The 24,475-nt window shown below is 53.7% G+C and overlaps 2 protein-coding genes across 5 annotated transcripts in view; both read right to left on the bottom strand.

Moving 5' to 3' along the window:
• LASP1 (LIM and SH3 protein 1) overlaps positions 1–10,781 on the bottom strand; it is a 116,876-nt gene extending 106,095 nt beyond the window's left edge. The window contains exon 1 of the mRNA XM_074849715.1: positions 10,769–10,781. The gene's annotated coding sequence lies outside the window, so the exon portion shown is untranslated. The remainder of the gene's footprint in view (positions 1–10,768) is intronic.
• The window catches only part of MLLT6 (MLLT6, PHD finger containing), a 46,274-nt gene continuing 21,856 nt past the window's right edge, over positions 58–24,475 (bottom strand). For 2 of the 4 annotated variants that reach the window (XM_074849708.1, XM_074849709.1), the window contains exons 8-20: positions 24,015–24,131; positions 16,213–16,387; positions 14,847–15,437; positions 13,216–13,397; positions 12,354–12,471; positions 8,568–8,634; positions 8,088–8,230; positions 7,618–7,806; positions 7,341–7,429; positions 6,566–6,921; positions 6,309–6,417; positions 4,425–4,802; positions 58–3,620 (exon numbers count right to left, since the gene is read on the bottom strand). In XM_074849708.1, coding sequence (XP_074705809.1) covers positions 3,576–3,620; positions 4,425–4,802; positions 6,309–6,417; positions 6,566–6,921; positions 7,341–7,429; positions 7,618–7,806; positions 8,088–8,230; positions 8,568–8,634; positions 12,354–12,471; positions 13,216–13,397; positions 14,847–15,437; positions 16,213–16,387; positions 24,015–24,131 — 2,559 coding nt within the window. In that variant the 3' untranslated portion in view covers positions 58–3,575. The remainder of the gene's footprint in view (positions 3,621–4,424; positions 4,803–6,308; positions 6,418–6,565; positions 6,922–7,340; positions 7,430–7,617; positions 7,807–8,087; positions 8,231–8,567; positions 8,635–12,353; positions 12,472–13,215; positions 13,398–14,846; positions 15,438–16,212; positions 16,388–24,014; positions 24,132–24,475) is intronic. The other 2 variants (XM_074849710.1, XM_074849711.1) reach the window with 2 other exon arrangements.

The raw sequence follows: 24,475 nt of genomic DNA, 5'->3' as shown, positions 1-24,475 counted from the left end.
AGACCCTATTCTCATTTCAATTTTGAAACCCTAGCTGTATTAAAAAAGTCTTTGATATCAATATTAATATTATTTATTATAATAAAGAACAGTCAAGCAGCGTGAAAAAAATATATCTTAGCTACATTACCTTAAATTGGCAAAAATATACACATTTTTCTCTTTTATTTAATAAAAAAACAAATCAAAACAAAAAAAGACACATGCAACATACTAAATGAGACATTAGCATCAAAACGGGTAAAGAAACGTACCCCAGTGCAACTGAAACACAGATAATCTTTAGCTTTTATTTTTTCTTTCCCCTGCTCTCCCTCTTTTTCACAGAGATACAAACGTTTCATGTCGACCTTCCAGCAGTGCCCCCTTCTCCCCTCAATCTGCCAAAGGGACCTTTGGCTCTGGGACAGGTTGAGGCGATCAGACAAGGAGCACACTTCAAAGGGACCGGGCGCCTTTGGAAGATGTCAGAGAAATGTGTAAGTGCTATATGTCTCTCCCCCCCGCCGTCTCGTCCCTCCCTGCTCCGGAGAGCCCCGGAGAGCAGAGGGGCTTCGTCCGCAAACTACTGCCACCACCAAACCTCAACGGCACGGCCAGGACGGGGACGCAGCGCAGCTCAGCCCGCCCTGCTCCCAACAGCAACCCTGCCTGCAACACCCAGTCTTCACTTCAGGCCTTGATTTCCAACCTCTTCCGACACACGGGCTCCCAGGAGCGGTGCGGAGCCCCGTACAGCACGTTTCAGCCTCCTGACTGCAAACTCACCAGGAAGTACCTCTCAGCGACCCCCTAAAAGTTTTCTGTTGTTGCCCAGGGATTTGGGCACCAAACCACTGATGGTTTTTGTTTGTCCTGCAAGTCAACGCACGTACCATGACTCACTACAGAAGGGACAGATGCCAACCAGCCTTCCCTCCTTCCCGTCCCCTCTTCCTGGTACTGGTGTGTTTCTAATACCAGGGTGTGAAATGTGGTTAAATTTTGGAAGAGTTTGACCAGGTCTGGGCACGAGGTCAGGCCCTTGTGGTTACAGACTGGTTTGAAGGCCGTGCTGATGGTCAGCGTGACAGCAAAACAGGTGGCAACGCAAATTTGGGACCTTAAGAGTAAAAAAAGTAAAAAAATAAAATAAAAATCAACCCCCAGAGCGACCCAGCTGGGCAAGCAGCTGGCAGAGACCACGTTTGCACATTTAGCGGCCGCTGTTTCACCCCGAACCCTTCTGCCCATCACCTTGCTGACCCAACCCAGCGCTAAGGAATGTCAGTTCCCGAATCCCGAGGAGCTGCTGCTTGCCCAGGGCGGGCAGGCACAGCCTCCGCGTGCACGCAGCCACCACACGCACGCGGGGCACTTCGGGGCTGAATTCAGCACGGCAGCCCCAAAACAGCAGCTTTTGAGCCCAGGACTCCTCACGCGTGGAGGGGGCAGCAAGGCAAGACACGGTCTCTGCCCCTCGCAGAGGGAAGGGAAGGACAACACAGCTGGGGGAGGGGGGGGGGAATTAAAAAAAAAAAAAAAATTAAAAAAAGTGCAAGCACACAATTGTGCCAGAGCAATTTTGGGGACAGGGAGCCAAAATTAAACCATTTGCAACTGAAAGATCTCATTCACAGTTTGTACCAGGCGGATGGAGGGTGGCACAGCTCAGCCCCGGACTTCCTCGGGAGGTGGCTGGGGACAGGGACCGTCTCAGCCAGAGCCTCGGCTCAGCGCTCCTCTCGGTCTGTGCTGCAGAGACTGCAAGCAAGGAAGGGAGACTTTTTTTTTCCTGCATTTTGACTTTTAGCTGCCATCTCCATCTTTCCAATAGCTTCTTAACCTTGTTAAAACATTAGTTTTTCTTTATAAAAAAAAAAAATCATATATATATAATATATATATATTTCTGAGCAGACAGCAGTGTTCTGCCCAGTTCACAGAACTGGAGGCTGAGATCAGAAAGGTATTTTCTCTCCTTTTAGCCTTATTCAACCATTGTGGTGACAATCTTCCAAACAAACAAACAAAAAGAAATAAAATAAAATAAAAAGGAAGGAAGATATTTAGCAGATGAGTTTTGCCTATAACAAGCTTTTCTAGTACTATCAGCACAGACCCACTGCCGACAAATTTGAATAGTGCAAACTAGTTAGAGGCAGCGGGAATGTGCTGAAAAATATCCATTAAGGTCTGAATTTTATTTTTTTTTTTTAAGACCCTCAGAGATTCTATTAGCTGGAGTCTTCCCGCCTGCCCCCAGGAGCTCTGGATTTAACCAGGGGATGAGGAAAAGAAGGGGCATTTGTACGTTTGACGTAGATGTTCCCCCTCCCCCAGAGCTGCCCCACCTGTCCTTCAATCAATCCATCGCATCCGAGCTCAGAGGAAGCCGATTTCTGTGCTGAGGTTCCAGGCTGCAAGACGGAGTTAAGGTCAAAAGGTGGAGAACAACAAAGGGTCCAATGTCCTAGCTCAGGAGACTGGTAATTGTCCCATTGCTTGGAGATCCCTCTTCTGAAGTGCCCAAGACCAGTGGAAGAACGTGGTTTGGCCAGACTGGAGCGATTTGTGGTGGGTGAGAAAGAACAGGTACCGGATTTGGGATTCCCTCTTCCCCACACACATTTCTATCTGCCAGCTCAGGCCTGGGAAACAACTGCCAGGTTCAAATGCACCTTCGGAAGTTGGCTACGACAGGGGTAATACTGGCTACAGCCCCTTTTTGCAAGCTGAAGTTTTAGCCTTTGGAAATCTTGGAAGGAAAGAGAGATGGCACAAGGAGCAGGAGTGTGCTTTTCACGGGAAAAGTACAGCACCGAACCGACAGCAGCTGGCGGAGCAGATGTGGCAACGTCCTTCAAGGAAGCTTTCACCTCCTCCCCCTGCACCGGTCCTTACCCATCGCTCCACCGCTCGTGTCTTTTCAGGCTGGGTTTGGATCCAGCTGAGGCATCGGGGCTTCGTACGGTGGCTATCGAGAGAAGAGCATCCTAAGAGCCCAGCAGATGAAAAGCAGGTGAGAAATCTCAGCTACAGGACTTCTTCTTAACCTCCCCATCTGGGCAAAGCAGACCACGTAGGCAGCGCCACCACGTCCCGCTTCCCCAGCTGTGTCACAATCCAGTGCTGCCTCCCAGGGCACCGCCAGATTCCTCTGCACTGGGCAGAAAGTCCTCAGCAGAGGGGCCTCCCTCCGCCAAGGTCTTGGCCAAGGATGCGCGGTGGTCTCCAGTGCCTCGGCCTTGGGGGGGGGCTTACACACACAAACACACTCACGGCAGGGAGGAGACTGGCAGCCATCTGGTGTTAACTCTCTCCTCCACTCTGCGTGGAAACGCAGCTTCGTTTGGAGCGTGTGTGGCACGGACCAGGGTGGCAGGCAGCCCCCCCGCCTTTGCTCCTCCCGATACCAGGGCTTGGTCAGAGACGTACTGTCTTCCAAAGCACCTCTTGGCATTGCCCAGCGGCAGGAAATGCTTCTTGGAAGCCTTGTGCTCATTGCTCTAACAGTATCAAAGTTGACTGTGGAAAGCCACATTCCCCTGGCTGAGAGGAGTTGGCTGCTGGTTTGTTCAGGGTGAGGGGGGAGCTTAGCCCTTGTCCTGGGTAAGAGGAGCTCCCTTTTCATTCATGCTCTTTAAAAAACAAACAGAAAAAGAGACGCAGAGGAGACATGTATCAGTACTGGATGGGCAGCAACACGAGGGGGCAGAAGCAGAGAGCCCTGCTGTGCTGCGGACCTGGCCCTGCTCACCGCAGCCTCTCAGGCTCCTCCGAGATCAACGGAGAACGGGAGCCCCAGGGTTCCCCTCTGCCCAGTTCAGGCCGAACTGGCCCCTCGACCCTGGCCTTTGGCTCCTAAACGTTTCCAGCCAGGGCTGGACCTTCTGGGCACAGGTATAGGCCAGGGGAGGGATGGAGGAGAGATGAAAATATCACACCATCAGTCCCTAGACACTGGTGTTCCAGTACAAGGCTGCTTTACCGAGAGGCTGTAAACCTGGCCACAACCTCTCGGGCGTAAGGTTCCTTCTAAACCCTGGGTTTCAGCATGCAGTCACCTTCGTATTTCCTCACAAGGCTCCAGTAAGGGCCAGGGGCACATTGTCCCATCCAAGTCCTAGGGTTAACGGAGACAAAAATCTATGGCCCGTCTCTGCCGTGCTTCTGCAGCAGGTCTGGTGTGTGTCTGCACACACGCGCGTGCAAGGACACCTTGGGAGCCTCTGGGCCTACCCACGACCCTGTCTGGGCCCTACGAAGTCCTTGGAGGTAGGATCAGGACGTGACAGTGGCTAGCCAGGGATGCAGCAAAGCCAGGGGAGCATTCTGGCTCTGTTGCCTAAGCGGTGCCCTGCTCCCCCGAGTTAACCGCAGTCTGTACAGCGCCTAGCACCACGAGCTCGCTGGGGTTAGGGTAGTGCTAGCAGCATACGCACCGTTCCTTTCGGGGTGTTGCCATCAGCCTGCAGGTTGAGAAACGGGTTAGTCTGTGCTGTAAGGACAGGTGGGATGCCCGTCCCCGAAGCCAGGAGGTTGCTCCCAGGAGCACTGAGCGGTGGGGTGGCCTGGGGAGCCAGGAGGGCATTGCTAGGGTTGAGCTGCTGGGGGGAGAGGGAGGCCATGAGAGAGCTGCTGCTGGGGGGCGGCGGAGGGGCCGAGGTCATCAGGGCGCTGGTGCTGGAGTGCAGGGGGGCGGAGGTGGCTGCCAGGAGGCTGGTCATGGACAGCTGGGACGAGCTGGTCATCTGCAGCCGCTGCAGCTCCCTCTTCTGCTGGATTTGCTGCATCATCTGGAACACCAGGGCCTGCTGCTCCTGCAGGGAAGGGTGAGGAAGAGAAGTCAGAGGGACAAAGGGCTCAGGAAAGGGTGACACCTAATACAAAGGAGCCAGGAGCCACATGGGCACTCTCCACCCTGGGCAAAGCTACTGGGGACAGGGAGAAAGTCCCCTTGATCACATCTCTATAGGTAGAGAGAGGAACAGTCTGTCCTGTGTTCATTAACAGCCTGTGCTCGTGACCGTTCCAAGCCGGCTGTTTCCTGGAACGGAGGATTAGTTAACCCTGACTAAGACACCTGCAGGCACACAGATCTACCCAGCTCTTTCCAATCAATTGACCCACGGCTTTTAAGTCTGGGGCATTCACAATCCTGAATTTCTAGACTGGCTGCTAATTTCCTTCCCCAGCCCCATCCTGCTTCACAGCTCAGCCCTGACCCACAGGGTCAGCATAGGTGAGCCGGGCTCAGGGAGACGAGGGCCACAGCTCACCTGCACCCGGAGGGACGCCCTCGAATCCAACCAAACCACAGAAATCACTATAGCAACCATCGACCAATGCGGCAGGCTGAGAGCTGACATTGTTCCCGTACCCACAGGGATGCAGCTGATGACACGGTGACATCAGCTGCTGTAAAGAGAAGCCCTTTGAAATTTGCTTTTCCCCGAGTTATAAATAGCCTGACCCAGAAATCTATCCAAAGCAACGGGCCAAGTTGATGGGAGATATAAATGAGCACAGCTTCATTGACGGGAACTGTTAGCACTCCCGTGCAACTCCACCGCAGGGGAGGGACACCACAGCGGGTTCTACAGGGCAAGTGAATGTGGTTCTTACAACTCAAGGGCTTGTTTACCATCTACCCATGCAGCCATTCCCACAGCAGCCTGGGACGGGGCTGCTGTTTTGCCCGAGAGAGTGCAGGCAGAGCGCCAAGATCCTCACAACAGCTGCCTGCTCCTTTTTCTGACCCCGAAATCCTCAGCCACCTACACGTTACAAGTGCCCCTGGCACCTCCAGTTTGCCCAGACACAGCTCACCTGCCTCAGGACTAGACAATTTGGTGCTTATCTCTTTCTAAACTCAAGAAGTGTCCTCAGACGAGTTCCTCTTCTCCTGTGGGCCCTGGCACATGTGCAAGCCCAGAGACCAGCGTGCTCGTGGCAGCAGGAGCAGACAGGATTTGCATTCAGAGATGGCTGGAGGAGGTAACGGCACTCCTGACTTTGTGGTGGCTTTAGTTACCATGTTCTCACACCCTCAGGATGTGGGAAACCCATATTAAATTCTTTCCTTTGTATGAAAAAGTTCAAATCCCCATCTCCCTCCCTCCGGGAGGCGCCGCACCTTCCTGCCTGAAGCTTTTCTCCTCACACCACCCACCGCAGCCCGGAGCCAAGGACAAGGCACATGACTCTCGCAGCCCTGTGGGCAGGGGATTCAACAGTGCAGGAGGGAGCCCTGAGTTTTGCTCTCTGCTCCGAGGCTTTCCCATTAAACACCTCATCAGATAAAAGGTGCCAGCAGGCACGCTTACCGGATTAAGCGGCTGGGAAGTCAGGAGCTGCTGAAGCTGCTGGAGCTGTTGTTCGTGTTGGTGCAGGACGTGCCGCTGCTGCTCTGTCAGGGGACTCAGGCTGGGCACGCTGCAAGGGGAGCAGGGCGGGGGACGTCAGCGCGGCCGGTCTTGGTCCTGCACACACAGGGCCTCCCTCCATCCCTCCCTCCCTCCCTCTCGGTGCTACGCTTCTGCTGGAGAGGGCAGGGCTGTCCCCGCGAGCTCCCCGTCCTCACCTGCTGAGGCTGGTGGAGAGCTGCAAGGTCGGAGGCCCGCTCGCCTGCGTCAGCGCGCTCGGAGGCTGGGCGGCCTGAGCTCCGTTCAGATTCCCCAGGATCCCGTTGATGGGCATCTGCTGGCCTCCTGCCAGGGTCCCCATCAGGCCGTCCACCATGGGCACCGTGGAGAGGCTGTGGCTGGCAGTGGTGCCTCCCCCCAGCCCGCTGCCTGCCACCCTGGCCAGGCCATTCACCTGCTGCACCCCGGGCAGGGGTAGCGAGGCAGGACTCTGCTGCAGCATGGGCAGGGGCGGAGGAGTGCTGTGGAAGGACAGGGAGGAGCTGCTCCTGCTGGGGCAACCTGAATGAGGGTCCTGGGGGAAAAACGGACATAAGAGCATCGGACTGGGGCAGCTTGTGAAAGGTCAGCTCAGCTCCAGGGGGGCTTTGGGCAGGAGCCGGAGGCAGGAAGGGGGGGCTGTGAGTGCAAGTGCAGGCGTGCGCTTGGAGGGGTCCCAGAACTCACACCTGCTTTGCCGGATCTCTAGAAGCGTGGCCAGAATAACCTAGAAGCATCCTCACCTCACACTCCCAGCCTCAGCTACTCTGACTCCGACCCTCAGCGCTGAGATGAACTGAAGAACGGGCACTCCAGAGAAAGAAACCTGATTTCTGGGCCTGGACTACAAGGCTTTATGAGGTGGCTATCAAGTCAGAGGACTGGGACTGCGCTGCTCTGCTCCCTCCCCAGGTCCCGTCCCCAGCTGGCTGGCAGATGCGGTGGCCAGCGTACCTCAGAGGAAGTGGAGAGCGAGTTCTCAATCCCAAAGCTGTTCTTGCATGGGGGGCTCTTGCTGATGCTCAGGGAATCGTTGTTGCAGACTGTAGGGAGGAAAGAAGTGAGGATGCAGAGTCAGGGGTGGAGCCTGACGTTGCCACAGCAATAGCAAGGGACAGTGGCTACAGAGAGATAAATGGGTCAGGTCCTCCCCACTGCGACCCCCTCCTGCTCACCCCAGGGCACCGCTAGGAAAGGGCACAGGGTGATGCCCCCCACCCCGGTTCCTCACCGTTGGGAGGCAGGATGTACTGGGCCTGGCTGCCTGGGCCGTTGCTGCTGGTCACCACGGGGAAAGGGACGGAGAGCTGGACGTTGAGGAGCTGCAAACGCTCCTTCTTGGCCGTCAGCGTCATGATCTGCTCCTGGAGCCGCTGGTTCTCCTTCTGCAGCGAGTGCAGGGCTTTGAGCATTTCTACAACTGCAGGGAACGGAAAGGGGGAAGGGGGACAGGGTCAGGGGAGAGAACGGGGGATGGAGGAGAGAGGAGAAGGGGATCCACAGGAGGTACCACAGTTAGACCGCACTGGGGGAGGAGACTGGCCCCAGATCACAGTCCCACTGCCAGCTACTTCCCCATGGCACAGACTAGTGCTTTGTCCACCACCCAGCTCCTTTGCCCATGGGCAAAATCCCAGCTGGCTCCCACACAAACATGCAGAAGGACCTCTCCTCCCACAGCCCATGCCCTGAGCGACTCACTGTTTACGCCAGCTTCCCCGTTGCCCTGCTTCTCCAGAAGCTGCTCAATGTTTGGGGTCGCCTGGGGAACATTCTCCAGCTGCCCGCTGCTGCTACAGGACACTGTCTGGTCGAAGAGGGTCGGCAGGCTGCTGATGGGGGACCTGGGAGAGGGTCGGGGAGATGTCAGAGATGCTTTCCGAGTCTGCACCTGTGCTCCGCTGCTCCCGTCTCCCCGCATCTCCTCTGCCTCACCCTGGGAGCGGCTGCATCCCTCCCAGCCTGTCTCCTCCGCTCCCTGCTCGTGTCGGAAAAGCAAACCTGCCTCCTCCCATCCCACTCCCAGCCCCAAGGAGGAGGGAAGGAGCTGCCTCTACTTCCCCCAGACTCTCTCCCTTTCCTTGCTGTGTCATCCCACGGCATCCCGGGGTACCGCCCTGCCCACCCAGATGCGGAGAGACCCCCCCCAAAGCCCGGCGAGGACTCCTGAAGGACACTCACATGGAAGAGAGACTCTCCTGGGGCGACGTCCCTCGGCAGCCAAAACTGCAGTCTTCCAGGTCAGGCTCTGGGTGGGGAGGGGGGCAGAGAGGCACAGTGTTCATGGGCGCCCAGCCCTCGCAGGTGCCCGGTTTGTCACCCGAGGGCGGCCGGTCCCCGCTAGATGGGAGCACCGAGCAGCGCCGGGCACCGGCATTGCATAACGGCTGCGGCCCCGCCCGCCGGGGGAGGGGCTGCGTGTCCCTGCGTGTCACCCTGTGTCACGCCGGGAGTGGGGGGGATGGTGGTGTCACCCTGGGAAGGTCACCCGGGTGACCCCCTTCTTAAGGGCAGGGGCCAAATCTGCCGGGGGGTGCGGGCGCCGGGGCCGCGGGGAGCTGGGTGGCCCCATCCTGGCTCCCCCCACCCCAGCCCGGCTCCCCAGCCCCCGAAACCGGAGGGATGAACAGAAAGCAGCTTTTCTTTTAGCTGTAAAGCTGCTGGGGGTGGGACACACACACACACACACTCGCTTTGCTGAGCCTGCAAGGATGCAGCAATCCTGTGCAAAGCCCCCCCGCTCGGCTCTCCCAAGTGCCACCGCAGCCCTCTGCCTCCAGGAGCCTTTCCCGAAACGCAGTGGGAGTCCTCCAAAGTTTCCAGATGCTCAGCTCCTTTCTAAAGAGTTTAAATAAATGCCTCAGTGTCCAGGAGTTACCCCCAAAGCCATCCCTCTGTCCCGGGGAGCTGCGACACCGCGGTGCTGGGGACGGAGCTGCCGTGCACACGGGGGGGGTATCTCTCATCCAAAGAGTAATTGAGAAGAGAAGTATATTTATCTGCCATTTGCCCTCCATCCCCAGAGCCTGCCAGCCCGTAAACACACGCTCCCCTCGCTCTGGGACGTGTCAGATGTTGTGACTACAGCCTGCACCAGCTGGTTGACTTGCCCCTCCTCTTCTTCGCACAATAAGAGACATTTCTTATGTGCAAGAATCCAGGAAGTCTCCTGCAGGGAACACTGTGATTTACAGTGTAATGCCCTGAGCAGGGCATTAGTTACTGGCAGTATTTTCTACTGCTGAGAACAAGCAAAGGCAGCTGGTGTTCAGGAGCTCCGACGGACAGGTATGAGTGGGATCCTCACTCCTTCATCCCCGTAGGAACGTCTTTCCGGCCATCAATTATAACTGGTCCACCCTCCTGGGGAGAAGCTGCCACTTTCTGGAGATGACCAGCAGTTGCCAGTATAAGACACCATGTGGAGACAAGTCTTGATTTCAGGGACACCACAAGGCATGAAATCTTCCTAAATTCAACCAGGATCAGCTACCCGAAGGCTGGGAGCAGTCAGACCACAGCAGTGCTTCTCAGTATCGTTTCCATCCAAGGACCACCTAAACCCTTTGAAAAATATCCGCAGCTTCGCCGCAGCGGTTTTAACTTGCAACCAAATAAACATTCAGCTAAGCCCTGACTGCCTGCTTGTTACTGCCGCGGTGTTTGCCTGCAGCCCAGGGAAGCTGCACACATATATACGATTCTGGTTTTCTGAAACGCTACCAGGCTCCATGTTCAATTATCTCCTGGCCAACACCATCCTGTTGTCTACAGAACGGGGAGATGACTGAGTTATCACATAGAGACAGCACTTTCCAAGGCAGCAAGTATGAAAAGAAGCTTGAAGACAACTAGAGAAGATAAAATACATTTGGCCTGTCATCATAATGAGGCAGGATCCAGGACAAGCCGTGGGAGGAAGAACTAGACGGTAGCTAAGGGAGTGGGAAGATAAGAATCAGACTTTTTGTACTGCCAAAGGCACCCTGGTATCAACCTGCATCAGTGATAACAGTTTCTCAGTTCCCCCATCTGTAAGACAGTGTAGCACCATTTCCCTACATCACATTAGAATTGTGAAAAGCTCAAATATTACTGCCGTGAAGGCCACGTCTCCATGGGCTCTGTCTACACACTCTCAGGAAAGGTGATCTGAATTAAAGACAAGGCAGGATTACTTAAAACTTCACAACCACCCTGTTAACGATTTGGGATTAAAGCAGTCACAACACTTTTAAGTGCAAATGGCCCCATACAGGAAGTTTAATGCATGTTAATTAATCCCTCTGGAAAAAAAAAAAAAAAAAAGTGAATTTAGCTTAACACCCTCTGGGCCACTAGCGCCAGCAGGAGGAGATAGCGATGGACAAACCTTAAACGGGACCAAAAAAAAAAAAAAAAAAGGAGCTGTTCTAAAGGCTGCCTGGAACTGCAAAAAACCACGTCCCGAAGCTTAGGAGATCCCAGTCAAACAAAACGAGCAATCTTGGAAATGGAAACTAAGGATCAGGCTTTTTTGAGCACTTTTGTATGTTGGATTTTGCCTCCATGATTCATTCATCAGTAGCCGCAGGGCTGGAACAGAACCCAGACTGCGGAGCCTCCGCGTTGTGCTTGAACCACAGGGCTATTCCTGACAGTTGACTCGCTTCCTCCTCCTGTCAGCACCTTGCCAAAATAACAGCAAAGGGGAAGTGGCAGTGGGTCATCTCGCTCTCGTTGATTGCCGTAAGGGAAGAATAACTCTTTGAATCATCCCATTTTTTCCTTAATTCCAGGTGACTGAATCACTCCTGACTCAGAGCTCCCGAGCGAGGGCCCCGGCTCCCGCTGGGCTCAGCCGCGCAGTTGCCTTCCTGTCGCACTCAAGCAGATGCAAGCTGCCGGCGGGGACATACAGACAAAATGCTGCCACTGACACACAGAGAGACAGACAGGCACCTCCACGGGCTTGCAAAGGTCGTAAGTAAGCATACGTGTTCATTCATGCTTTACATGCAGGCATGCACACTTGTTAAGGCAAATAGGGGCACACTGGTGTCAGATTATCCGGAGAACTCAGAGCCACCTCTAACGAGGACTGTGTGTTTTAAAGTGCTTGTCACTCAGCGTGACACTGGGCAGAGTTTTACCTCCCAGGAGTTCAGCATCCAGCATGCTGAGCTGCTAACACTTCTGGGCTAGGGGAGCAGGAGACAGTTGCACCACTAACTGCAACATTTGAAAATCAGGAGGGTGCTTTTGTTTAACTACTGGTGCAAACCAAAAACCAGGCCCACTCCGGTTTCGGAAAAAAAGCAATCTTACGATGCTTCAAGTTTCCTGCTTCTTAACGAGGCAATTTTCCAAGAAAAATGAATTTGCCTTGGTGGGAAAAAATGAGCAGTTGTAAGTAATTCAGTGTTGGCATGTTCATGTTTGGAAGTTGAAAACGGTGGATTTTGTTGCATTCATGACAAAGCCAAAGGGGAAGGGCAGAAAGTAACTCAAAACAGAAATGGAAGATGAAAATTAAGAGCACGAGGTATTTCTCATTTAAAAAGAAACCCAGAAAACAAAACCCTAACAAAAACTTTTAACTTATTTTGAGCAAGCAAAAGCTCACAGTAGCTTTCACTAGGTTTGTACAGCTCCGGTGCGTAAAGAGACAACAAATTTCCACAGGGAAGGACTTCACATTCTTGCACTTTTCTAGCACGTGTCCAGGGACACACGTTATCCAATGGACACAGCAGCAGATAGATGTGCTTTTACAGGATTGCAAGCCAGCACTTCATTAAGGCAAACACAAGCACCCCCTGCCTTGGGGAAAAAGCCACTGTCCCTCTCTCCTAGCCCCTGGCTCTCACACGCACAGGATGGGAGCAAGCAGGGAGGGCAGCTGGAGAACTAGGGATGCAGTTGTCTCGACTCTTCCAGGGAGACCCCTTTGGAAGTCCAAACTCACATACCTTCTGATTCACGTACCTGCCCGGCTGCTTTCCGACTGATTTAAGAGTGGGTTGATTGATAGCCCAGATGCAAGGGGGCTTCCAAAAATATGTGAGGAAGGGAGGCTAAATGTTGAACCTGCCAGGGAGAACACCTACATGGCAAAACAAGGAGGGGGAGAGAGAGGAATGACTTCTCCAAAATGCAAGAGGAAAATAACTTCATTGTTCCATCTCTTTCTGACTCTTGAACCCAGCTTGCTCATGAGAGAGAGCGTTAAAAATATCTCCTTGGAAGTCTCGCTAGACAGTTGAAATCTTCCCAGCTCCGTCTCGGAGCCAAGAGGTCTGAACGAGCTGTGTTAACGCTAAGGCTGTAAAACTAACTCTCTCCTCCCTGTAAAATACCTCTCACAGTGAGGTCCCGACGAAGGACAAGGCTCTGTCTCCTGGCACACGCAGAGCCCACCCAGCTGGGACGTGCGAGCCCTCCCACCACGTGATCTGTGCCGCAGAGCAAAGGTAGGGCTGGCGCTGGTGGCAGGATCCAGCCGAGCAGTGGCACGGGGACGAGCAGCACGGGACACGGCACACGCCGACAGCCAGGCCTCTGCCACCCGAGCGCTGCCCGTCCTCCCCTTACAGTCAGGGGAAGGCAACATCCTTTTAGGTTGCAATTCCTCCCACCCCGAAACAGGCTGCGTGGGGCTGTGACACAAAATCACCTACATCTCTCTACCCACTCTAAGGGAAGCTGCAGTTGGCAGCTCCCCTCCGAACAGAAGGAAGAGTAGCTGTTCCCGAGTGGAAAAAGCAGCTCTTCTGTGCCCACAAACTGGCCCTGCTCTGTCCAACGCTCTCCCAAACTACAGTCCCTCTCCTGGTCCTGATGTTCTTACCTGCGTGGTGGAGACCGAGGAGGAGGAAGCTGGGATGGTGCTAGCAAAGGGAGACCGGTTGAGCTGTGGGAGAGACGACGTACCCTGGTGTGCCAGCAGGCTGGAAGAGAGGGGTGTACTGCACACAGCTCGGAGCACTCCGCCCCCATGGGAAATAGGGTCCTTGTTACTGGTGTAGATCCCTGAAAGAGGAGGAGACGTGTTAGAGAGCCACGCTCCCCTCCCGGGGCCGGGAAGCAGCTGGTTTTCCACAGGGCTCGATCTCAGAAAGGGAGGGTGGCACCAGTGCACAAGACCGAGTGTAACGCGCGCTTCAGCATCTCGCAGCCTGGCGTGCAGCGAGGGTGCTCACAGCCCACAACCCTTCGATCAAAAGGCATCACAAATTTTTCCAGCCTTGCCCTTGCCCCCCTTTCCGACAGAGAAATCGCAGCATAAAGTGACTCACCGAAGGCACAAATCAGTGGCAGAACAGGGTAGTGGGGCTCAGAGTCCCACCCTCCGCTGCCTGTGCTAGTCAAGAGACCGCACTGAGCTAACCTGGCTGAGCATCCCCTTCCGTGATGCCCAGGGACCACAGTGGAGCACGGACAGATAAATGAGGAAGAAAGGGTGAGGAGAGAGCTGCTGCGGAGGGAGGGGACCCATCTGACTTCCCCTTGGCTCAAGCCTGTGGCAGAGGCAGTGCCCAAAGCCAGGTCCCTCACAGCCCTGCCAACATCTCTCCGCAAGAGAAGAATGGGAGAAGGAGCAGGCAGGAGAGTGGGGCCTGGCAGCCTCCTTCTCTTTGAAACATCCCTTTGTTGTTCCAGGGGGAGGCAAAAAAAATTGGCCTAAGGTTATGATTATGGAAGTTGCATCAATTCCTGCAGCTCCTCTCCTCTCTCGGGCAGCACAGACAAATGGGCCAGGGCTCCCAGGCGCACACAACAAAATTATACCTCCCCCCCCTTGCAATCTGACCTAAATTGGAGCATCTGCAAACAACCCACAATAGACCGATGACAAGTTCTGCTGCCAGAACAGTGTCAAACCTCAGGCCTGAGCAGCAGGCCCCTCCTCTGCCTGCTGCCTTAACCCCTTCCTGCCACATGTCCTGGCTGCCCGCATCCCTGCCAGGCCAGGGAAGGGGACTCAGGCTGGGAGCAGCTGTAAGCTCTCGGCAGAGTTAATGCTGTGCCAGTCTCCCAACCCTACGGGGATGTGGCAAGACCAGGATGAGAGGTTTTGCTTTTAAAAGAGGGGTTAAACTTGAACCACTTACGAGAGTCCCTCATTTGGGGTCAGATTGTGGTCCTTCCTGTTTGGTCTGTGAATATCCCTCTCTAGCGCTTTGGAAATTAAGCTCTGGCTAGCTGAGGTTTTCCAGCACTTGAGCAAAAAGGGTTTGAAATGCTCCCCAGCTCCGATCTGCAGCCCAGCTCCAACGAGAGAGGTGCTGACCTGGAGGAGATTCTAGGATGAAGGCCAAGGTGGGAAGGGGAGACCCAGACGCGGATTTTTACAGCTCCTGGGACTGAATTAAAGGGACTGGACTCTGTGCAGACAGGTCTGGACACCAGGAAATGTGATGAAGAGACAGCAGGGCTGGGGGGAACTGTGCACACCTGGAGCCCTAAGGGGGAACATACCTGAACCCAGCAGCGGGGACTCCATGCTGAGGCTGGGCAGATTCCCTGTGTGGCTGAAGGGCCGTGAAGAGTTGCCGATGCTGGAGCTAACAAGAGAGCCCCCGGAGAAGGGTGACGAGGAAGTAGACGTGGACCCAGCCAGCTGGGCACCCAAAATCTCTTTGCTTTTGCCCCCTTTTGGCCTGCCAGGCCCATGCTTGTTCTTCTTGCTACCCTTGTGCTTCTTTTCCTTCAGCACCTCTCCCTCCTCCATGCTGAGGGACGGCATGCGCTTGTGGCTGCTGCTGCTACCACTGGTCCCACCGGTCCCCACCGAAGGGCCGCTGACAGGGTTCGAGGCCTTATAGTCCACAGGGGAAGCATCACGGCCTCTCTGCTGGCTCACCGCGGAGGTGGAGAAGCGCATGATGGACCCAAAGCCTGAGAAGATCACCTTCTGCTCAAAGATGTCCCCCTTCTGGCCTTCATACAGAGGGGAGCAGTGGGAAGAAGAAGAGGAAGAGACAGGCTTCCGGTACTTCTCGTCGTCCTGCTCAAGCTTGGGGAATGTCACAAAGTCCTGGGAGCACTGCAAATTGCTGCAGGAGGTACCTGGGGGAAGCAGAGACAGGAGGGCTCGTGGTGGCGGTAACTCAGTCCATATGGCCACGGGAAGGTGGCCACAACACAGGTCCTTGGCACTGGCTAGTCACCCAGCTGATGGCCATCCCTGTCCCCTCCTGGCCCTCTGTTTTGAGTTTCTCTGGCAAGCACAAGAGGTGCTCACTAGCAGCTTCATCCCACCCAACCGTGCACGTCTCTGCTCCCCCAGGGCTGTGTCACCGCTGTCCCCCCAGCCCCGATTAGGGTCCCAGGAGAGGAACATGCTAGCCATTACAACAGCTCGAAAAAGAACTGAGCAAGGTCAGAGCAGATGGGAGCCCTGCACGGCTTTGACTCAAAGCTCAGGGGAGCCTGGATATCAGGTTTTGGCTCAGTTCTCTCCACTAGTACTCCTTAAAACACTGCTGCAGACAGTACCACCTACGGAGGAGAGGACAGGTGCTGCCCATATTGCCTGTGCACAGTATCGCTTCCCTCCTCCCTCCACTCAGACATCTGGATCTGTTTTTCCTTGCAGTGCAGCAGGCCTGCACAGGAGGGGAGCTGTAACACTCATCTGACTCGGTTCTTCCCTCTGTGCATGGACTTAGTAGCAATAAGACTTTTCCCTTTCTCTTCAAGGGGTTAAAGAGATACCCACCAGCAAAGTGTCACAGCACTAGCTGGTGAACCGGTATCTTTACAGATACAGACCTCAAAGAGGAGCAAAGCAAAACATCACCCCCATCCTCCTCTCCTCTCTTGCTTCTCCTTCACCCCTTACCTGCAGGCTGGAAGGTCCCGCTGGATGAAGCTGAGCTGAAGCCAACGGAGCTTTTCCCGCTTCCCGTCTTTTTCCCTTTGTGGCTGCTGCCATGGCTTGAGGACTTCCTGCCTTTCACCTCCGACCTGCCGACCTCCGAGGTCTCTTTGCTCCCCTCATGGTGGCTGGTAGAGCCCTGGCAGCAGCAAACACAGAGGTGACTCACTCAGGCCAGATGTGGCCACAGCAGGGGCTCTTTTTACCAATTTCCCCTTAAGAGAAGTAATTGCCCCCTCTGCCCACAAAGTGATGGTCAGGTCATGTTACGCAGGAGAGAAAAAAAGCAACATTTCCCTCTATTGCTGCTTGGTGGCACCAGGCTTTATACTCCTAGGGATTATACTCATCCCATCTAATGGCAGGAAATTAAACAGGGCGCTGACAACGAGGGCACAGACATCAGAGATTCCTCACATCGTCATCAGAGGGGAGTACCTCAGAGGGTTATTCAGCCCAAATAAAATGTGAATTTGGCTGTGATTCAAACATACATTTCAGCTGCATCTCTCAGGTGTGCTGTTCTCAGCAAGGTCATTCCACCTGGGGGAACCTGCTTGTCCTTGTGCTGCAACAGGAGTTTCCCTGGATTCCCTAAAGCATCCACCGGAGCAGCTCCGCTGCCAGCCCGGAGCTTTCCAAATCTACTGCAGTAAATATTTCACAGCGATATTGTTAGAGCAGCATCTGACCACGCAACAGATGCTAGCCAAACCCCATATAAGCCTGCAGGAGACAGGGAAGCAAGGGGGATGAAGAGGCTGGCCAGATGCTAGGAAATCCAGGAGCTTGGGATGAGAGAGAGAAGTGTGGGAGCTTAGCAGGGGGAGAGTGGAATGAACTGAAAACCAGATTCCCCGGGGCACCCACGCTAGGATATGAAACCTTCACCTTCAAGTCACTTCAAAGCCAAACCAGCAGCGTTCAAAGATCACTCCTTGCAAGATATTACTGCAACCAATCAATAATATAGATACAGTTCTATTGTGATGGCTACAGCCCAAAATATAACACCTGTGCATTAGTGCTAACACCTTTTATTTCTGACTGATCAGCTACAAGGAAGACACAGAGAAGCACAATACCTTTCTTACATTCCACTATCCCTGACTCCAGATGACCTCTTCTTGGGGAGAGCTCGAGAAAAAAGGGCTTGTAATGCAGACTCATGAATGCCCAGATAAAAATCTTTCCCCATTCCTCCCACATGGTTTAATCACTCCGCACAATGCAACAGCTGGCAGCCTAACACACACCAGATGTGCCGGGAATATGAAAGACAGGAGGAAGGGAGTGGTGGAAATTAGGGGGGAGAGGAGGGGGAATCTGTATTTTCTCATCACAGACTCCTGGATGTAGGAGATTAAGCCTTCTTGATTTATGAGCTCAGAGGGAGCATGAAAATCTTTCCGACTTTCCACATCTGCCTGGGGAGGGAAAGGAGAACAGTGTCTGGGGGCTATGGGAAGTCCTGAGACTGCTCACGAAGTCGCAGGAACGAGATGGCTCATGTCTCAGCAGAAATGCAAAGCCCTGAATTTTCCTCCCATAAATTCACCTTTTGGAGCTCCACACAAGGTGCACGAGGCCACAGAAGGGCAGGGGGAAACCACATGAGAAGACATGTTCTAAATCCAGAGTGTCAGGAAGGGAGTGCAGGGCAGGTAATGAATTAGTGCGGGGTGGAAAGGGGAAATCTGAGCTGGGAAATAAATCTTAATTGCAAAATTAAAGGGGAAAAAGAAAGGAGGGGACGAGAGGCTGAGCTGGCTCAGCTGAAGGCAGTGAATGGACAGACACTCACCTGTAGGGCTGATCTGACCTCACAGACCTCCCTGAGAGACTCTCAGAGATTTCAGGGGCAGGATTTTCCCATCTCCTGCCAAATGCTATCCTAGATATTGTTTGCCAAACAGGTCACGGCAGACAGATCTGTCTGGTGCTGCCACAAGCCCTCCTCACCACGAAGGGCCCTGCTCTAGCAGCCGCTCCAGAGAGCCTGAATTTGGAGCAAGAGCCCAAACATTGCAGCCGAGGAGCAAAGAGAGGGAACCTGAAACCACACTAAATCACTTCCCCTCTCTGTGCCTCTATTTCTTTCCCACTTCACTCCGTGGAGCCTGCGAGCTCTGTGTGGCAGCTGAACCTTCCAGGAGACACACGTGGACTGCCAAGCACAACACGGCCTTGATTTGAAGGGGAGGGGTCTGCTACCATAATGCCAATATTAATAACAGTAATGAGGGCTGCAGTCCCCTCGCCTCCCTAATGAAGGAGATTCTCCAGCTCAGGGCTGCTGCCTAGAGGGAGCAGGGCTGGAGAAACCTGCATGCCTGCTGCTTGCCTTGTGCATAAACAGAGGGCTCAATCTCTGGGTCATTGGCTTTTCTCCAGCACGGAAATCTGTGTGTGTGTGTGTGCAGAAGCACCAGTGTTCTGTGTGTTGCAAACAGGTGTGTGGGGGAGAGCATGCTGCAGAGGAAAAAAAAAAAATAGGGAAGTGCTGAGGAAGTGAGAGCTCTTTTTCAAAATGAAGCAGCAGCTACATTTTGAAGGTCTATTTAAAGCAATCAAGTGAAAAATGTCATCAGAATAAACCTACTGCCCCAGCTAGAGGTGACAGTCTGAATAGGAAACTCCTGCCTCAACCCCGGAGAAGTGAGACGACGTCGCGCAGGCACCCAAGCGCAGGCATGCACGCACCTCCTCCCCCCGGCGCTCGCTGTCCCCCACGGGGCTGTACCTGTTTCCTGGCCTCTCTGTGACACTGTGCAGCACCCAAGCTCTTCATTCATTAATTTATTTATGGGAAATCAGAAGAGCATCTCTTTGCCTCCTGATTGGCGGGGCGAGCTCCTAGAGGGAACCACTGACAAAATACAGAAGGGGTGGGGGAGGCTGGTGCCGCGTCGGAAACACAGAGTGGCTTTGCCCTGGATTAAACTACTGGTGAGGGGAAGCAGGGAGGACACGAATGAGGAACGATGCGACGAGAGCAGGAGCTCCTCCAGCCCACGCACGGCAGGGCGATGTGCTGAAGCAGCCGCCCAGGCAGGCTGTAAGCATCAGCTGCCTTTCCACGCTGCATCACGAGGTAGAGGTCGGAGTCTCCACCAGGAGCTCCGGGCACCAGCTACAGCATCTCTGTGTCAGAGCCACTCGCAGCCTTTACCACGTCCCTTCCCTCAACCTGGAGATCAGGCAGCACCGTGCTGCTGTTCTTTATAGGTGGGCACAGGAGACACAGATGGCTGAAGATCATATTTTTCAGTGCCTGATGTCACTGGCAAATCCTCACTCAAGTCAGGACAAGGGATGCTAAAAGGCTCAGGGATTTTTACTGCGAATACCCACGCTGAGACACGCTTTGCTTAGCAGGGGTAATCATCAGCCTTCCCCCACAAACCCCTACCCCACCCCAGCGACTGTGAATTTGCCTGAGCCAGGCGCAGTGCAGAGGTTCCCAGGATCTGTCAGCTCCAGGCTGGCCCTGGGTAGATGCCGAGAGCTCAAATAACAGTGGGAAACCTGGAAAGTCTCCCTGCCTCCGGTGGCGTCTGCAATCGCGAGCCCTTCGCCCCGCTGCGCTCCCTCTCCAGCACCTGACCGGGAGCGGGTGGGTGCGGGGAGGCCTTGGCATCCGCGGCTTAGATTACAAAACCCAGAGCGAGCCAGATGTTGCAGCCCAAAACACGTAGCATGTGTGAGTGTGTGTCAACAAGTGATCACGATGTCTGCAGCTGGCAGGAGGAGGCAGCTGGGGTGGCTTGCAATCCTGCAGATTTACTGCAAGTGCAACAGAGAGCGGCAGGACGGCTCCCCAGGGGCATCTGCAGGGGGAGGGAAGAGGCACGCTGCTTGCTGTTCACTGAACCCAATCCCAGCACCAGGCACCAGCTACACGCAGGGATCCTGAGCACAGAAAAACTGCCTCCTGAATTTGTCTGGCTATAGAGCCCTGGCTGCCAAGACTTACAGGTGCAAAATCCTCCTCTGCCCCAGGCCCGCTCCATCAATGCCATCTTTCCACCAGGCTGTTCGGAAGTGTTACTAGTTGGCAGCATTTTGGTGTTTTTGGAGACACCACATAAAATAGCCAGAAATTGTTATAGCCAGAAACTATTACCCAGAGCGGATGTTTTCTGCCTCTTTCCCACTCCCCAGAAAGTCTGTCTGAGCTGCAAGTACCCGGCGTGACAATGAACGAGAGCCTGTATCCAGCACAAATTCCCTCTCTACAACCCCTCCAATCCACCCAAAAGCCCTGAGCACCGCTGGGCCAGCCGCTCTGGACACTCCTGTGCCCCACGAGCAAGGTCTGTGGCCCCTCTCTGAGAGCCATGAAAATCACATCGCCCAAAGACACTTTCAGAGGCAGGAGGAGAGCTCAGAAGAGGTGTTACAAAGAGTCCTTTGCATGCTGTGAATTCACACCCTAGTTTCACTTTCCGGTGTAGACCAGAGCAGAGGCCACAACAGCACTGTGTTTTCAGTCTGTTTATCCCCCAAACCTGAGCGAGGCAACGAGAGCTTGTCACTGCACAGACAGCACACGGAGGCCTGGTAGTGCCAGATATTAATGGTATTTAGATTCCTAGAAGACACAGGGAAGCACTCAGTGGGATGTTCAAAAATCTGGCAGAAGTCAGAGGTCTAGCACAATTGATTTCAAGAGGAAGACTGAAACCACATCAAAGGATCTTCTTCACAACTAAACGGTTCAAGAGGGGAGCACAGGGTGGACGACACATTAGGTGAAAATTGGAACTGAAAAATAAATCTGGATTGAAAAATTAAAGAAAAACGTGAACCCAGAGGCCAGGTTGTTGGAACAAGGAAGTGGGACATACCACAGTTCCTCCAAAGCAATGAAACAGTTCCCCTGCTGTCAGCCTAACCTGGTGAAGTAGCTTGAAAAGTCCTACTATATAGGACTATGGCTCTGAAAATCCATTATTAAAGGCTTGCTGAAAGCTTCAAAGGACTTTGGTAGCAACATTAGATGCTGGGCGTCAGATGTCCCAGGCTCCTTTTAGGCTAAACAAACCGGGAGCAGACTGGAGCGTGGCTTCAGTTACCAGTAACGCCTCTGCACGGCCCGGTGGCTGGTGCCACACTGCAGTCTGCCCGCAGCCCCGGTGCCCAAGGAGCAAGTGGTGCCAGGGCCCTCCTGCTGATCCGCCTGACTGATGCTCCTGCTCCTCACTGCTGGCTCCAAAACACTGGTGATGCTCGGTGCCCCCCGCCCAACCCCTGCTCCGGCACTGCCAGGATGGGAGCCTGGGGCTCGCTGTGTGTGGTGCCACTTTGGCTGCAGCATGAGCAGCACGGCGAGCTGGCAGCAAGGGTCTGGCACGGACACCAAGGGCTGCACCAGCCTCCTGCGGCTCTGCACGGCTGCTCCGGGCCACTGGCCTTCTCCCAGGAGCCTGGACATGACCATCTGTCCCAAGATTATCCCTGGGGAGTTTATGGTCTGGTCCATTGGGTAACTTGGAGAACACCGTGGAGGCGATAAATTATTTGCCCAAGATCATGTAAGTGGTAAGGAGAGGAAGAGACCCCAGCTCTCTTCAGACTCTAACCACGGCACAGCGGGGACTAGCAACGCTCTTCTGCGTAGTCACACCGTGAACGTCAGCTTTTGGTTTGCTGCATCTCCCCAGTGCACTCTACTGGGAAGAGCTGTACTAATGTACGATCCAGAAAGGACAAGGATGGTTTTGGCTTCCAAGAAGAAACCTGTTTGGACATGCTCCATTAATGTGTCTCAAGGTTTTACATTAGTTTTACATTAGTCTAACCTGTGCAATGTTACACTGGTGCAACTCTCCAGCCAGCCTCATACAACCACCCCAAGGGGTTTGTGCGGGGTTGTAGCACGCTGCTGAGCAGCTCTTACATTTGGTCTGGAGTGAGTACCTTTGGTAACAGAGTTTGAACAATACTTTGGGATCTATGCACAAAAAAAAGCAAGGGAAATACACTCTCTGTTATGAGGATTAATAATAACTCCCTAGGGAAACACTAAAACCCTGTCACTCAAGTACAGCTACAGTAATTAGGATCTCCTGAATTTTAGCTTACAAAGAGTTGAAAGCTGCCTGTAAAACTGAATTGCACCCTTCCCTCCTTATTTATAAAGGTCTGGCAGGGCTTTGGAGGAGACAGTGGGTAATTGTCTAACAACCGCTCTAAGCTGGCCAAGAGTCAGGTTTTGGATTTCAGTGCAGCTTGAAAATAATCTTCTTAGGCCATCGGTTCCTGACAGCTCTGTTAACTGGGTGAATCTGCTGTTCCCAAAAGCCAGAGCTGAGCTGCCCTAACATGAGCACAGGTAAAATCAAGAGTGACTGCAGCTCAGAGGCTGTTCCTCCACTCTGTCCCGCTGTAACTTTCTGCTTCTCCCAGCCTGAGAACCATGAGACCAGCTTTGCCATTTCAGCTCTGACCTACACCTACTCCCTGCTTCCAGGCTTGGCCTCACACAGAACAGAGAAAATCCTCTTCAGCCCTAACCCAAAGCAACCCCGTGCTGACTGGCAGGAGCTTTCGCTCTTCCAGACTGCCCCTGCAGTGCTTCTCACACACGCAGACACTGCTAGCCTGTGAATTCTCATTTTCACAAGGCAGTCCTGCCACGTAAAGGACACCCAAGCCTTTCCAAGTAGCATTTCTGTGCACAAAAGGACATTCCTGGGACATGTTGTTTATTTGTTCTAGCAGGAGCTTGGCCCCAGTCCTACTCTCACTTACACCAGAACAGCCCTGCTGAGGAGTTGCATTAATTTACATTCCCACTCAGAGAGGAAAGTACAACTCTAAAGGTCCAGGTGCTGGAGTAACCTCACTTGTTCCCTGACCCTGAACAACTGCAGACTTGGCCTTCACCTGGTTGCATGCAATCTCGAGGCAAGTTCCACTGTGTCTATTCTGCATTAGTGGAGTCCGGGGCTGGCACAAATTACAGAAAGCTCAGGGCCCTCCTGATTTACAGCCAGGTGCAAGAGGCCATGTCAGCAGCATGATTTCAGCAGTGAAGAGCAGACACACACCGACATCCCGACTGCGCCCTGCCAGCCCCACACACCCCGGGCCCTGAGAAGACAAACCCACACAAGTGACATCTTCCCAGCAGGGCACTGGGCTGCCTCTACACCTCAGGAGCGAAACAGGCCACTACACTGTGCCCCTCTGCCTGAATTTCCCTGAAATGGAGGAACTAAATAGAAACCAACCTCCCATTGTCTCACACAGAAAAGCTACCTCTATTACGCACTTTGAAGATCTTCTGTGCTTGCAAGATTGTCTGGGGTTTTTTTCCCCTCAGCTACATCAGTTTGTCTAATAAAGGCTAACACATCCTCCCACAAGCCTTGCCTTGCTTATCCACCTGCCTGAGCTGTTTATGATGTGGCAGCAGAAAAGGCCAAAGCATGGATATTTATCTATTCCGCAAGAGCTTCAAATCTGAACATCTGCTGCAAAACAGGCTGGCACTTACAGCTCAATCACTTGGGAGTTTAGCTCCATGATTGTGTCGTCAGTGCTGACAGAAATCAAGACAGCTGCCGTGTTAAATTCCCAAGGTGGGCGTCGAGGTGGGGAGTCAGGCAGAGCGAGCGAGAATGTGACGAATCAGGAATCAAAATAAACGGACAAAAGCCCTTTCTCTGCTCTTCTGCCCTGTCCACCCCACTTCTAGGAAAGCCAGCGTCGATGGTTTCCCCCTGCCCTCCCTCCCCACTCTGCATTCACACACTCACATCCTGGGGGTTTGGTACCTTCTCCGCAGCGACGGGCACTGAGGATGGGGTAAGGCTGGTGGGAGACTCCGGACGTTTTTTGTGCTTCTGTTTAGGTCTTTCTTTGTCCTTCCGACTCTGCAAAAGAAACGAGAGAGTACTGGAAGGCTAACTTTTCCTCTGCTGAGAATAACAGTTGTAAGGGAAAAGAAAGCAGGGTGTGTAGGGGTGGATTTACAACCATACATTCATATTCCTCTTTCCTTCTCCACCCATCCACACGAGCCCAGTATCCCTTCCCCCACATCCCAGCTTCTGGCTGGGAGCGTCCCACTATCTCTATCCCAGCTGCAGCCAACATCTGGAGTGCAGAATATCAACAGAAGCCCCCAAATCAGTTTATGGTAAGATGATAGGGAAGGACTTAACAAGCTCTGGCTGATTTCAAGAAACCTGAGCTTTCCTCTTGTTATTTCCCCAAA

Source organism: Strix aluco, chromosome 24, assembly GCF_031877795.1.
Source record: "Strix aluco isolate bStrAlu1 chromosome 24, bStrAlu1.hap1, whole genome shotgun sequence".
In the NCBI taxonomy this organism is placed as follows: domain Eukaryota; kingdom Metazoa; phylum Chordata; class Aves; order Strigiformes; family Strigidae; genus Strix; species Strix aluco.
This window is presented reverse-complemented; position numbering and strand designations above follow the sequence as displayed.